Source organism: Polyergus mexicanus, unplaced genomic scaffold (genome assembly GCF_030449975.1).
Source record: "Polyergus mexicanus isolate NDT 795.1 unplaced genomic scaffold, iyPolMexi1.0 SCAF_1, whole genome shotgun sequence".
Taxonomy (NCBI): Eukaryota; Metazoa; Arthropoda; class Insecta; order Hymenoptera; family Formicidae; genus Polyergus; species Polyergus mexicanus.
This window is the reverse complement of record NW_027223321.1, coordinates 503,102-517,398: the sequence shown is the minus strand read 5'-3', so window position 1 is coordinate 517,398 and position 14,297 is coordinate 503,102. Positions and strand designations below refer to the sequence as shown.

General features: G+C 29.9%; 2 protein-coding genes across 2 annotated transcripts; both read right to left on the bottom strand.

The window, feature by feature from the left end:
• Positions 1-4,768: 4,768 nt before the first annotated feature.
• On the bottom strand, positions 4,769-6,622 carry Fdx1 (Ferredoxin 1). The gene is made up of 4 exons (XM_070304323.1): positions 6,379-6,622; positions 6,041-6,092; positions 5,401-5,648; positions 4,769-4,992 (listed from the first exon to the last, which is right to left on the bottom strand). Exons 1-4 carry the CDS (start codon positions 6,482-6,484, stop codon positions 4,889-4,891), a joined length of 510 nt encoding a protein of 169 aa, XP_070160424.1. The 5' UTR covers positions 6,485-6,622; the 3' UTR covers positions 4,769-4,888.
• Positions 6,623-7,204: 582 nt separating this feature from the next.
• On the bottom strand, positions 7,205-13,432 carry Pfas (phosphoribosylformylglycinamidine synthase). Its single transcript, XM_070298838.1, has 8 exons — positions 13,072-13,432; positions 12,822-12,963; positions 12,537-12,687; positions 11,839-12,229; positions 11,356-11,468; positions 10,874-11,118; positions 9,651-10,375; positions 7,205-9,406 (listed from the first exon to the last, which is right to left on the bottom strand). The coding sequence occupies exons 1-8, from the start codon at positions 13,338-13,340 to the stop codon at positions 7,459-7,461; spliced, it is 3,984 nt and encodes a 1,327-aa protein (XP_070154939.1). The 5' UTR covers positions 13,341-13,432; the 3' UTR covers positions 7,205-7,458.
• Positions 13,433-14,297: the final 865 nt, after the last annotated feature.

Below are 14,297 nucleotides of genomic sequence, written 5' to 3'. Positions count from 1 at the left end.
AAGCAGTGGTATCAACGCAGAGTACTATATTTTGTAATTTGCATAATGTGTAATACAATAATTAAAACTACTGTTCCAATATTAAAAGAAGATATTAAAAGAAATCATATTTTCTTACATTACTAAAATTTATCTTTTATTCCATGTATATATGTTATTTTATTTAAAAATATAATAAAAGCATGTATATGTCTCTCTGCTTAAAATGTTGGAAGAAAAGATACATCGCTAATTTTAATAGCTATCGAGAAAATCACTTGAGACATTTTATGTAAAGTCTGTATATATAGGAACGTGTATAAAATGTTTTAAAACCACATGTCCTTTTAATCACAGCTTTTTTGACCAATTTAGAGACAATGTTTCGCAATGGATTTCGTTATTTAAACGCATTTTTAAAATTTGTGACATTATATGTCTTTGCGATGTTATAAGTATATTGTAAATTAGAATCCACTATAAGTGTAGCATAAATTAAGGTTTCTGCAACCATATTGGATTAAAACATAAAAGGCAAAATATCATATGAAGATCTTATTGTACTCTATATGTAAGTAATCTTTTTTCCTATTATTCTTTGTATTTTCTAAGTCTAGATTTATGAAATGAAGACTATCTTTTCTGCTTTTATATATTAAATAATAAATCATTTTTTAGCCATAAGGTTTATTCTTGCGAAATATAAGATACACGTTATGAATTATATACTCTGTTAGGCTATAAAGGACATACAATTTTTAAAAAATTTTATTTGATAAATTTTACCAATCGAATAAGAGTGATTGCAAAAACTTATTTATTTCGACATACAGTGCAAGAAATAAATGTGACTTTTTGCTTTTTAGGTAATCCAATATGGCTAGTAAACATGACAGTAAAAATTCACAGAAACTTGAAGAATATGATTATCTATTTCCTCCTCAATGCAGAGTTTATATTGGAATAATAATAAGTAAATAGACTTTTCATTTGTTCAAATATATATTCTTGTTTCTTTAAATATAAGAAGCACAATAAAAATGTTAAACATATTCATATTTTTGATAGAGAGCTTCTTTTTGATTATTTTCAAAATAGATTTATTTCGCGCCATTTTTTATTTGATGATTCAATTTGAATAATGAAATGTTTGTTTATTTATGTTACCCTAGTATAGTTTGCGTGTATGCCAGAAGTACCTTATTTTCGATAGTTAATTACTCGATAATAATGTAGATATTTGGAAATTTTAGTTGAAAAATCAATTCCAAATAACCCAAAAGAATCTGTAATAAAAAGGATATTTTATGGTTTTTGATGTGTGTAATTATAATGACACAATCAAAAAAAGTGACAAATCTCATGAAAAAATAAATTGAAAATATATAACAAATTTTTTTGTATGAGACATTGTTTTTGAGAGAATCGATTTTAAAGATTAAAAAAATTAATAAGCTTTAATAAGCTTTTTTTCATCTTCAATTCTTAGATTGGCGCGTCAGATTTTAATACATGTTTTATTCATGTAAATGTAAAGTATCATTATTCTCCAAATGAAAATATTTGTATAGCGTTTAAACAAATAAATAAGAACAATTGCCATTTAATATTATTTCTTAAGTATTAGTAAAAAAAACTCATCCACATGTTAAATCTTTGTTTATTTTTTTTGAATTAATTTGAAATAGTCGAGAAAAGATAGAATTCACAAGATTGTCATTATATTTTATCAAAAAATTTATTGAGATTATATATTTTATTGAATTGTTATTATTTTGAAAAATGTAATTTTTTATGTTAATGTTTATTTATCTTTTATTTCAGTCAAACATATTAAGTTATATGTATATTTATGTGTACAATGATATCACATGAAACTTTAATCAACTATTGTGGAGAATTCTATAGAATCCTATAGAATCCTATAGAATCTCCACAATGACAGTTTAAAAATACCCTTGTGGGATACTGTAGCACTTCACGCGCTAATCTAAGAGTTAAACTCGATAGATCTTTAATAACCTTGTGTAACATGTCACAGCCCATGTATTAGCAGCAATATTTCAAAGTGTGATTGAAATCAGATAAAATTATCCTTTAAAAAAAAGCATAAGAAGAATAAACAGAGAAAAATCTAAATTAATTCCATATGACATAACAAAGTTATATATAAAATATTAAGAGTACATCTTTCTTTCTCAGAACATTATTAATCGTTCAATTTTAAAAAATTTCCCTTGTGAAAGAGAATTCTCGTGTGAAATACATACATATAATGAATTTTAATGTAAATATTTATTTTGTAAATCTCATATTTAATCAGAAATTTCAAAAGTTGTCTTGCATAGGTAGTTTTATATTACAAATATGCTTGTATCTTCTTCAAATATTACTTCAATAGGAACTTTGTTGATATAGTAGATATCAGATTGTTTACTGCTATACAAATTAATAAATTTTATGTAAACTGCGGATATTACTATTAATTTTAAGTATTTGGCTGGTATATATATTTGTAATATAATATATAATTACACTTGTATATAATATTTTATTAATGGTAGAAAATATTTTTTTAATACACATACATACATACACACACGTGTATATATATATATATATATATATATATATATATATATATATATATATATATATATATATATATACACATACATACATACATACATACATACATACATACATACATACATACATACAGAACAGTTCCATTTTATATTGTACTATTGAATATATATTTTTGAAACCACATATTTTTAAAATAATAATTTGGCTAAAAATTATATAGATAAATCCTATGATTAACATAGTTTTATCTCAAGGCAATTTTAAGATTTCACCTGTATTTTTTATTATTAAAAGAAGCATATAAGTTTTTTTACATATCAATTTTCCCCTAATCATTCTCAAATATTAAAGCAAAAACATCTATATAGAAATTCTAAAAAAAAATCTATCATCAATATAATATTGTTGATTTTATATATATATATATATATTTCTGTGAAAAATATAGGGGATATTTTAATGGAGTATATAAATATTTCATAAAATATTCCAAATTGTATGTCACAATATAGCAAAATCAATTATGAAGCATCTTGTAAATTAATCTGTTTTTTTATGATTTTTTACCTTAGTATTTTTATATGCAAAATAAAACTAAGATAGACTTAAATGTTTAAATTTCGGAAATCTTTTGAAACTGTGCTGACTATACAGAAGAGATATGCCGCCTGTATAATTTTTATTATCTAAAATATTTTTTTAAATGAGTAATTTTTTAAAGATATTTAATTGGACAATTTAAAAATGGGACATTCTACACACATAAATACAAAGCTAATTTTCTCGACAAGTATGTTGTGATGAAATATACCAAATGAAAAAATGTATGTGTGATAATTCCTACAGGCGTAAATGTAAGTGAGCGTATGAATTTTTATTTAAATTGCTTTAATAACAAAGCAAATATAATAAATGTGATCAAACTGAAAGATTGCACATGTCTATAAAAAATTAAAGTAATATATAAGATAGAAATACAAATTATATATATACACACGCACACACACACACACACACACACACAATATAATAAAATCTGTATGATTAGTCGATGGTGATAATAAAATAGTCAAAAGATGAGCCAGAATATATGAATGTAAAAGATAATGTCCAATAGATAGAGAGTGAAAGCAAAAAAATCGAAGAAAAAGAAAGACAAAGAAGAGAAAGAAACAGAGAAGAAAAAAAAGAAGAAAAAGATAAAAGCATAAAAGAAAACAAAATAAGAAAAGCGGAGAAAGGAAAGAGAAGAATGAAGAAAATCGAGATGAGGAAATAAATAATATCTTACGTGTGTGTTGCATGTGTGCATGAGGAAAATAAATAGAAAAGGAATGCAAATCTAATGCAAATGCAGGATATTCTATATCTTATTTGTATTATTTGATATCTTATCCTTCCCAGGTATTATTCTCATAGTCAAAAATATGGTGTCAACAGTATTTATCATTTCGAGAGCAAAAAATTAAAGTTTTGATAAATTAAATTTACTAAATTAATGTGTTGTATGTATATATACACACATACATATTGTACATTAGTGTTTATTAATTAATAAATTTAAATTTCCTTATATGATGTTTAATGTCATGTAAAGGCACTTTTTAAAAAAAATTTTTGATATTATAATTTATTAATTGTGCAATGGATATTGGGTTTTTATTATATTTCCTATATTAAAGAGAGAAAAAATCTTTAAAATTCTCAAAAAAAATTGTAAAACTTGTAAGAAATCATTTCTGGGATATCCTGTGTGTATATTAATCATATTTCGGTTCATGAATAAACAAAAAAATAATAAGTTTAAAAGTTCTCAAACTGAAAAAATGTTTATGGTGCCTGTTTGAAGTATGATATCTTTAATATTTGTGGCAGCATATAGGTTCGAAAATTAATCAGATATTTTCCATTAATCATATGTAAATGCAGCAAGAAAGAAGAAAAATTAGATTTCTAATTCGCGGATACATTATATCATAAATGTGTTAATATCTTGTAGAAAAAAAGATATGTACCCCATATAAAACTTAGATATATAAGAAATAAATATATTGTATTATAAAGGAACATTTTTTACATACAGACACACAGACACATATAAATGTCGCTTATTATTGTTAGAGAGTTTCTGTGTATATTTATTTAATCTATGATAATATATTTACATATATAGCAAACAAATGCATACACACAAGCGAGAAGAAATTACATATTAATTTCCACAATTATGCTATTTATTATGAAATATATACCCATATACAAATATAATATTTACATGTTTGTCTTAGTCGGATGAAAAAAGAAATTAACAGATAGCTTTTTAATGAGAAGTTGGAGTATGTCCATCCACATAGAAATTTCGAGTCGCCTTAGGTAACTTTAGCTCTATGCCATCCAATTCTTTTGTCAAAATTATTTGACAACCTAAAAAAGAAGCATAAAAAAGATTTATATATATACATATGTGTGTGTGTGTGTGTGTTTATGTGTGTGTGTACACATGCCTTTTATATATAAAAGTCTAAGTTCCATATCGAGCCGTAAAAAAACAATTTTTCTTTTCTTTTTATATAAAAAATAATTTTTTTTTGCATCTGAAATATATTATTTTTTTGCCATGCATACACACATTCTTGTTCAATAAAATAATTTATTAAATATCAAAGATTCATTTTATGTATATAAAAATAGTAGTAAATCTTGATAAAATTATCACGAGGCTGATGGTTTAAAAGAGGAATTTTCTAAATACAAAAAATCTCTAAATGTATTATTTTATATGGTGCCATCAGAGCATTAAGAGATTACGAGTAATAATAAATCTTGCCATACCCAGCCTAGAATTTTCCTTTAGAAAAGGTGCTAAATCTAAGAGATCTTCTTCTTTTTCCTCAGGAATTGGAAGTTTATCCATATAATCATGGTGCACATATACATGACAAGTTGTACATGCTAAGGAAGCCTCGCATGCTCCTTCCATTTCAATCCCATATCTATGAGCCAAATAAAGTACATTATCTCCTACTTTTCCTTTTATTATAAACCTTTTGCCTTTTTTGTCGATAAAAGTGACATTAACTCTGAAAAGATAATCAATAAAATACTTTTTTCTTATTTATTCATATAGAAAATTATCAATTTATTCTATACTACAATAAATGTTGATAAATAACAGTACTATAATTAAATTATTTCCAAATTTTATAAACTTTATGTCAATAAAAGTTTATTCTTTTTAATATCAAATCACACATAGCATATAGAAATATAAATTTCATTAATTTTGATTCATATGTAGTATATAAACAAACAATTTAAAAAATACTTTTCTCTGATTTCTCTAGTTATAGGAAAAAATCATTTTATATAAATTGCCAACTTTATATTATATAAAAAAATCAGTTTGTAATAAATTTGTCCATTTCTTAAATGAATCCTACGAAGTGTAAAAAAACATATTTATTTTACCTACATATCAGCCTCTGTTTTAGGATCTTGCATTTCATATTCACCATGAAGCATACCTGTAATAAAATTTGTTTCAATTTTACAGAATGGATAAATATTTACCTTCATCTATTTTCAACTTAGATGTTGACAATAATATTATATTAGCTTTTTTTTATATGAAAAAGTGTATGGAAAATTAAAATTGTTGATCAACATACACTATGAGAAATGTAATAATTAATGAATGAAAGTAATACCAAGTATATTGTAAATACATCTTTTTTTTTAATGGATTAAGAACGAGCATCGGAGGGGGGAGGGGGGGGGGGACCTTATCTGCAATATTATTTATACACTTACATTTAGATGTATGAATTTCGTGGTTAGATATCCTAACTAAATGGCTTATAGATGCATTCCGTCTTTGTTTCAGGCAAAATGATAATGATCGTAGTATAAATGTCATATTTAATATGATTCAATATTTCACAATCTTAAGACATTCGTATGCATTAATCTATTACAATAATCTTTATGTATATTTTGATATCTATTTTGTATGGTCGCTACCATATCTGTTCCAAAATTCACTACCAGTACTGGAAATCTATAGATCACGTAACATATATATTATAGATTTCCAGTATTAGCAATGGATTTCGGAACACGGCCATGGTTGTTACGTCATATTTTGCGGGCATGCGCGATTTGTCTGTGCGTGACTTAAAACATATTATATAAATGGAATGGGAATAGCAGGTTGAAAAGTGTCGGAAGGAAATGAGAAAGAAAATCGTAGTTGCCTCTCTCTTGTGAGAACTACACAACAAGCATCGTATCTGTAGTATACATACTTTTGTGTACACACATATGTGATTAATGCAATCTTATTTTTCATTGGGCCAAACCGGTAAGCCGTGCATGCGCACTTTTGAGCAGTTACTCACAAGAGAGAGGCAACTATGATTTTCTTTCTCACTTTCTTCCAACATGTTTTTCTATCGGGAAACAAATTCCCCTTCCATTTATATACGTTTTAAGATGCGTGACGTGACGCTCAGGTTAGGAACTCGAGGGTATATATGTGTATGTATTACAGTATGTTTACATTTTTTTTCTTTTTTTTTAAACTTTATTTCTTTTCTTATATAAACAAATATTAGAACTGACAATTTATTATTTTATTAATATTTATACATTGAATTTTATGCTTACAGTTTTTATTCGTATAAAAAATATACTTTTATTATTTTATTTTGACATCATGTCAATTTACTATTTAATTTCATTTTTTATTTCTCTTTTTTATTTACAAATAATTACTTTTAATATTGATTCTCCATGTGATATTGATTTCAAACTGAATTGAGAAATATGAAAAAAATATATATATAAAATATATATATATAAAATACTTCATCGAATTTGATATGCAAGTTTTTAGTCGCACTCTTGACACCAATTATATGCATTATCGAAGAGTTGCTGCCATGGCGATGAGACTTCCAAATTCCAATCTACTGGTTTCCAAGGCCATTGCCATATTCGCGTACACCTTTCCGGATGCGGCATCATCGCCAGATGTCGACCGTTTTTAGAGCAAACAGCGGCTATGCCATTTACACTGCCATTCGGATTCATAGGATATTGTTCAGTCGGATTGCCGTAATCATCCGTATATCTGATTGGTAAGCAATTATTTCTTTCAAGAAATTCTAGAACTTCCTCGCGGAAAATGAATCTGCCCTCTCCATGAGCCACCCATATTCCAAGAACACTACCTTCCATTCCTTTTAACATGATCGACGGTGAGTTCTCGATCTTAACAGTGCTCCACCTACATTCAAATCTCTCCGAAAGATTATGATCCAAATAAATTCCTCCACTTTTATTTTTTTCAACGTCATCGTCACCCACCCATCCTAGAAGACTCATCAATTGACAACCATTGCAAACTCCCAAACTAAAAGTGTTTTCGCGAGCAACGAATCGCCGCAATTGCTCACGTAGAGATGGATGAAAGAGAAAGCTGGCTGCCCATCCCTTAGCAGAACCGCACACATCAGCGTAACTGAAGCCACCCGGAAAGATGATACCTCTGAAAATCTCCAGGGTGACACAGTCTTTTAGCAGATCTTGCATCGTAACGTCCCAAACATCGAAACCAGCTTCTAATAGAGAAGCGACCATCTCTCTGTCGCCATTGATACCTTCTTCTCTTATCACGGCTACTTTGATATTCTTCTGTGATATCGAATGAGACTTAACGGGATCGAAACTTAGACGGTAGGCGGGAATGTTTCGTTCCCGTAGTTTAGAAAACTCTTCCAAGGCGCAGGTGACGTTTGTTTGATGACGTTCCAGCTGGTAACTGGTCTCTTCCCAGATAGTCATCGACTCGATTACCGTAGTTTTTAGTGCGATATTACCGTGCACCTTGATGATCACTTCTGAGCTCATTCCGAAACCCGCGGATTTTCCGATCAAGTATACGGGGGTTCTGTAGCGCTGAAACACTTTCATTGCTTCGTCACGATATTTCTCATCTATTTCTAATATCCAGCCAACCTCCTCGGAAAACAAAATGTTAATGGCAGATGCAGACTTGTGAGTTATGTCGACATTTATCCCTGAGATTCCGGCAAAGCACATTTCTAGGAGGCACGTGATCAATCCACCGTCGCTGACATCATGACCAGCGAGGACCTTTTCATCGGCGATTAATTGTTGCGTGGCATTGAAGGCATTTTTCAAAGTCTCCGCATCTTCAACATCAGGTACGTCATCGCCCAATTGATTATAAACTTGAGATAGGGCTGTCCCACCGAGCCGACTCTTTCCGCGAGATAAATCAATAAAGAGCAGGTAACTCTGCCGTCCCGCAGCGGGAGCCTTGAGATCCGGGGTAATTACTCGGCGAATGTCGGGACACGGTGCGTAGCAAGACACAACGAGAGTGCCGGGTGCCTTGACAATATTTTTGTCGACACGCGTGGCCATGCTGAGGGAATCCTTACCGCCATCGATCGCGATTCCGAGTTTCTTCATCAGTGAACACATCGCCGAACAAGCTTCGTAGAGCGCCGCTCCTTCGCCTGGAAGTTTCGCCGGCCACATCCAATTGCCGCTACACTTGACATCTCGCAGATTCGTAATACGCGCGAATACTAGGTTGCTGAGAGCCTCGGCAACTGTCATTCGAGCGCCAGCCGCTTCATTCACCAATCCTTTAATCGGTTGTTCACCGATGGACGTCGCGATGCCTTTCACAGAAAAGTATGAAATGGCTACCACTGCAACGTCTGCCAGAGGAGTATGCAATGGACCGACGCACTGCTGCTGGGCCACCAAACCCGTTACACAACGGTCCACCTTGTTCGTTAGATACCTGAGTGTAATACCGATGCTTTAATTTTTTCAGTATTGATTTTTTACATAATGACCAAAAAAATATAAATATAATAAGAATTGTTTTTTAACATCTTTGTTTCTTTCAAAAATATGTAAAAGATAGAAACGCACATGACAAATGAAAACTGGATAAGGAAAACTACACAAGAGGGAAACCCCAGTTTACGAAGGTTCGTGAACTAGGGTTTTATTATAGAATATAATAATAAAACAAAATATACCGCTTGCTAGCCACCGAAGGTAATCGAAGAACTCTGTCCAAGACGTTGAGAACTGTTAATTCATTTGGCAACTTCATGGGAAATTTTTGCGACGATATCTTATCCAAATTGAAAATCTTACGAGGCATTTTTCCAAGAATAACTTCTAGCTCCAGATTCACTGGATACTTGCTGCCATCCAGAGAGAGACTTCCGTCTTCGTTATTAAAATACTTTGACGCGTGTTCACAATTCTCCTCCTCGGAAACAATGATTTTTCCATTTCCCGTGACAGTGCCAACGAAATTGATGGGGCACTTTTCACGCGAGGCGATTCTCCTTAATAAATCCTCGTCCTTTGATTTGCAAAGAATCGCGTTGCTCTCTTGATATTCCGCGCCCCAGAGCTCTAATGTACTGATACTGGGATCGCCGAGATCAAAATTCTTAGTAAAGATGACGGCACCGGCAGGCTCCACTAGTTCTTTTAAAACATTTCCGTTACCGCCGGCGCCCTGATCGTGGATACTAAGAATCGGATTATTGTCACCCATTTCCGTGCATGCACGCACTACGCGATTTAATTTCTGCTCCATCTCGGGATCGCCGCGCTGCACAGCACCGAAGTCTAGCTCGGTACTGTTGTCACCCTGTACCTCTACAGAACTCGCTGAACCACCACCTACGCCGATTCGATAAACAGGCCCACCGATCTTGACGACTTCCATACCTCGTTCTGCTGAAACCTGGAATAACGTGTCCAGTAAATGATATAACAATATATATTTCTTTTCAGTGAAAAGAATTCTTTATTTACAAAACAACAAAAATAGAGAATCTAGAATAATTTCTTTGACATTTGAAATATAATGTTCATAATATATGTAGAATTTAAATTAAATACACATGTATAAATTAAATCATATACATCCATTTACCATAATAAAAAACAATTTTTAAAAAATTCTATAGGTATATGTTTTATCAATATATATTATCAAATACAAGTAATGGTTAAAAAAAAAAGAAACTAATTATTTATTTCAATATATAATCCAAACAAAAATATGATAATATAAGGGGCAAGAAATTGTTGTGTTAACATATGATTTCTAAAAATTAATAATGTATAATAATAATAATAATGAAAGATAAAGTGGTTTAAAGGAATTAATCATTCTCGTAAAAGATAGTCTATCTACAATATTTAAATCTATCTACAATACTGAATCTTAAAATCTTGCCTTATTAGCCAAATTTGCATCCATCGTTCCTAAACCTCCACTGAACATTATAGGCTTAATCCATTCTCGTCTAATTCCCGCATAATTCGTTGCTCCATAAGAACGCGCGAAGCCAGATACGACAGGCTCTCCAAATTTGTTCCCATAATCAGAAGCGCCGTTACTTGCTTGGATGATTATTTCTAACGGCGATGCCATGTTATTGGGATAAACCGTACCCTTCTCCTCCCATGGCAAGTCATAGCCTGCAAAAAATGAATGGAAATGATATAAGGAAAAAAATTCAATATTAAACATTTAAGAATAGTCTATTCAATAAATAGGATATCTGATTACACCAATAACTGTGTCATTGCTTATTCATAAATATAAACGAATAATCTGTAATCCAAGGCTGGACATGTGAAAAAACCAGCATTACATACAAGGATTGGCTCAATTCGATTTGATTAGTTTAATTATAAAAATATTATAATATATACCTGAAATATGAAGATTGCCAACACTGTAACCTGCAGTGCCTGCTATGTAATTTCCTCCTCTACCGATTGCTTGAATGTCTCTTAATCGCCCTCCAGTACCCGTTGTGGCACCACTATATTTCAATATTATACACTTCATATTTCACCAAGCATATATATATAAAATAGTCACTCATAATAAATAAGCTAAATAGCTAATATATAACAAAGAAAAAGAAAAAAAAAAAGAATTCTACAAATTGACTCAAAATTATAAATTAAAATAAAAAGACATATTATATAATATTATGTCTCAAATTTAGACTATTCCAATTGTATTTCAAATTTGTTATCAACATTCTGCATCAGTACTTGAAAGGTTTAAAGTTCATATACAATTTTAAAAAAAATGTAAAAACGTAATATATATACATATAATTTAAGATTATAAGACATCTTCTAGTTTAACTCTTGAAAGTTTACTTATTCATTGTGTAAATTTACCTAAAAGGTGCCACACCAGTTGGAAAGTTGTGTGTCTCTGCTGTAAAAATGAGATGCTGTTTCATATCTTCCAGATGAAAATTGCTACATTTGTGAGTTTCTATTGGACACAGGATAGGAACTTGAAATCCTTCTATAGCACTACTGTTATCGCTAAATTTAATCACATTGTTCGAATTTGAGTAATTTTGTGTATCCATAATCATGTCAATCAAGGATTTTTCTTCTTCTTTACCATCCAAAATGATACGTCCCTTAAAGAACCAATGACGACTATGTTCACTATTAGATTGGGCAAGGTCAAAACATTCTACGCTTGTTGGATTACGCTTTAATTTCTCAAGAAATAATTTTGTATAAAAGTCTAAATCCCAGTCGTCAAACGCCAAGCCTGCAAAATAATATTATAGAATAGAAGATTTGTACAAATTGAAAATATTTGAAATTATTCATGGGAATTGAAATGCTGCATACCGATCCGCTAATACAATAGAAATATAATTTATACAATCTTTTCATCATTTTCAAAAATGCTTGCTCACTCTTGAGCTTTTAGATTTTGATAATTATTACATATTTGTCAAATTTTTCTTTAAAAGATATATACTGAATATCTATGTTCTTACTTTTAATCGAAAGAAAAGTTGTAAAAGTCTAAAGTTAATTTTCTTTAATTACACACAGTTACAAGCACTCACCCAATTTCAAATTAACTTCTTCCAAAGCTTTCCTGCCTTTTTTAATTAAGTCAACTTCAAACCACTTCTCTGGCCTAAATCCATGATCAAATGTTTCAACAAGTTTTACATATCTACATTCTGTCATCTTGTCTCCCAATATCTCTACAATCTGTAGAATAATATGTGCAGTGTTATTTTACAAAGAAAATAAAGATTGTATTATATATTAAATAAATTTAATAGTTTCAATCATATCAATGAAAATCACTGATAGTTGAGTCAATATAAAGAATATACACATACGTCATTTTCTACTTTCTTATCGACAATCCCTTTAAATTTGATATAATATCTAATTGCCACTTCTATTCTCGTCACTTTATTCAATTTCACAGATTTACAAATGGACACTACATTAGTGGAAAATGCTGTTGAGAAGTTCAACCTATAACGATAGAAAATTGTTTTATTACAAATCATAAAGAATTAACTTTTATAGAGCACAAATAAAAAAAGTACAATTAGAGAGATATTAGATGTGTAAATTTTTTACCTGGGTCCAATTTCAATAACAACAGCATCATCTTGAATATTATTGAATACACTGTCATATTGCAAGCATTCTCGTTCGAAGGGAGGTGACAAGATCCATTTTAATATCTTAATCTCTTCTTCCCGGAGTGACTCGGTGATTTCTACGTAATAACACAATTCTGTCTCAAGATCGGTCACCGAAGTCTCGATTTCCGACACCTTGTGTAGTTTGCTCTTCAGCTGTCCCGCTCTCAATCCGGGAGCCTTATAAAACTTTAAAATGCCCATTTTCGAACGAGCATATGTATAATAACGAGAGAAAGAAAGAGAGATGTTGATAAATTGACAGACACACAGAAACTATTCAAGATTAGAGATTCGAGCTGTGGGGGGTATAACTTTAGCCATCTATCTCATTATTCGATGATAAATTGAAATGATATCGCGTAAACTTTGCACAGCAAGAAATGCCCTTGTTATCATCATTAATTACGATTTTGAAAGTGTTGTCTATTCTGAATAATTAAGAAGAAAGATCAACACGATAAAAGGATAAATCACAAAATTAAGTCGAACAATGACATATGGGTTTGCCTACAGGCCTACATAATTCGATAAGTAAATAAGTCATCAATTCAATATTTTTTAAGCATATATAATCCACAATATGCAACATTTTTTTAATATATTGCGATTTTTTAATTTTTTATATTGATTATCGTAATAATTATATTTATTGAATAAAATTTTTTTTTTATAAGGTTGTATATTTTTATATTATTAAAAAAACGAAATTCTCAAAATTTTCTATTCATACTTTTAAAGTTTTATTTCTGCCAGAAAATTTCAATTTTTAATATAAATTAAGAGAAACGAATCGTATGGTATCTAGATTAGTTATATGTTTGTGTAAAAAAATAATTATTCTTATCACATTTTATATATAGAATTCTGGCAAATTTCTAAATTAATATTAATAATATGAGATATTTATATGGAAAATTATTAGTGGTGAAAAAAAGATATGGAATTTTCATATAAAAATTTTACAAATGAAAAATTCAAGAATCAAAAGATTTAACATTTTAAGTGTAAAGAAAATATGTATATATATATATATATATGTGTACTATGTACTATGAGATGACGAAAAGGTCATTAATTGCGATCGTTTGTTTGTCGCTTTGTGACGCTCGTAAAAGGCAAACTGCTTCGCATGAGTACTCTGCGTTGATACCACTGCTT

Coding starts and splice junctions, on each gene's coding strand:
- Fdx1 (XM_070304323.1), bottom strand. CDS start 6,484: ATGACATTTATACTACGATCATTATCATTTTGCCTGAAACAAAGACGG. Junction 5,649..6,040: donor CCTAAAACAGAGGCTGATAT/GTAGGTAAAATA, acceptor TTATCTTTTCAG/AGTTAATGTCACTTTTATCG. Junction 4,993..5,400: donor AAAGGAAAATTCTAGGCTGG/GTATGGCAAGAT, acceptor CTTCTTTTTTAG/GTTGTCAAATAATTTTGACA.
- Pfas (XM_070298838.1), bottom strand. CDS start 13,340: ATGGGCATTTTAAAGTTTTATAAGGCTCCCGGATTGAGAGCGGGACAG. Junction 12,688..12,821: donor ATAAGAAAGTAGAAAATGAC/GTATGTGTATAT, acceptor ATTATTCTACAG/ATTGTAGAGATATTGGGAGA. Junction 9,407..9,650: donor CCTTCGGTGGCTAGCAAGCG/GTATATTTTGTT, acceptor TATTACACTCAG/GTATCTAACGAACAAGGTGG.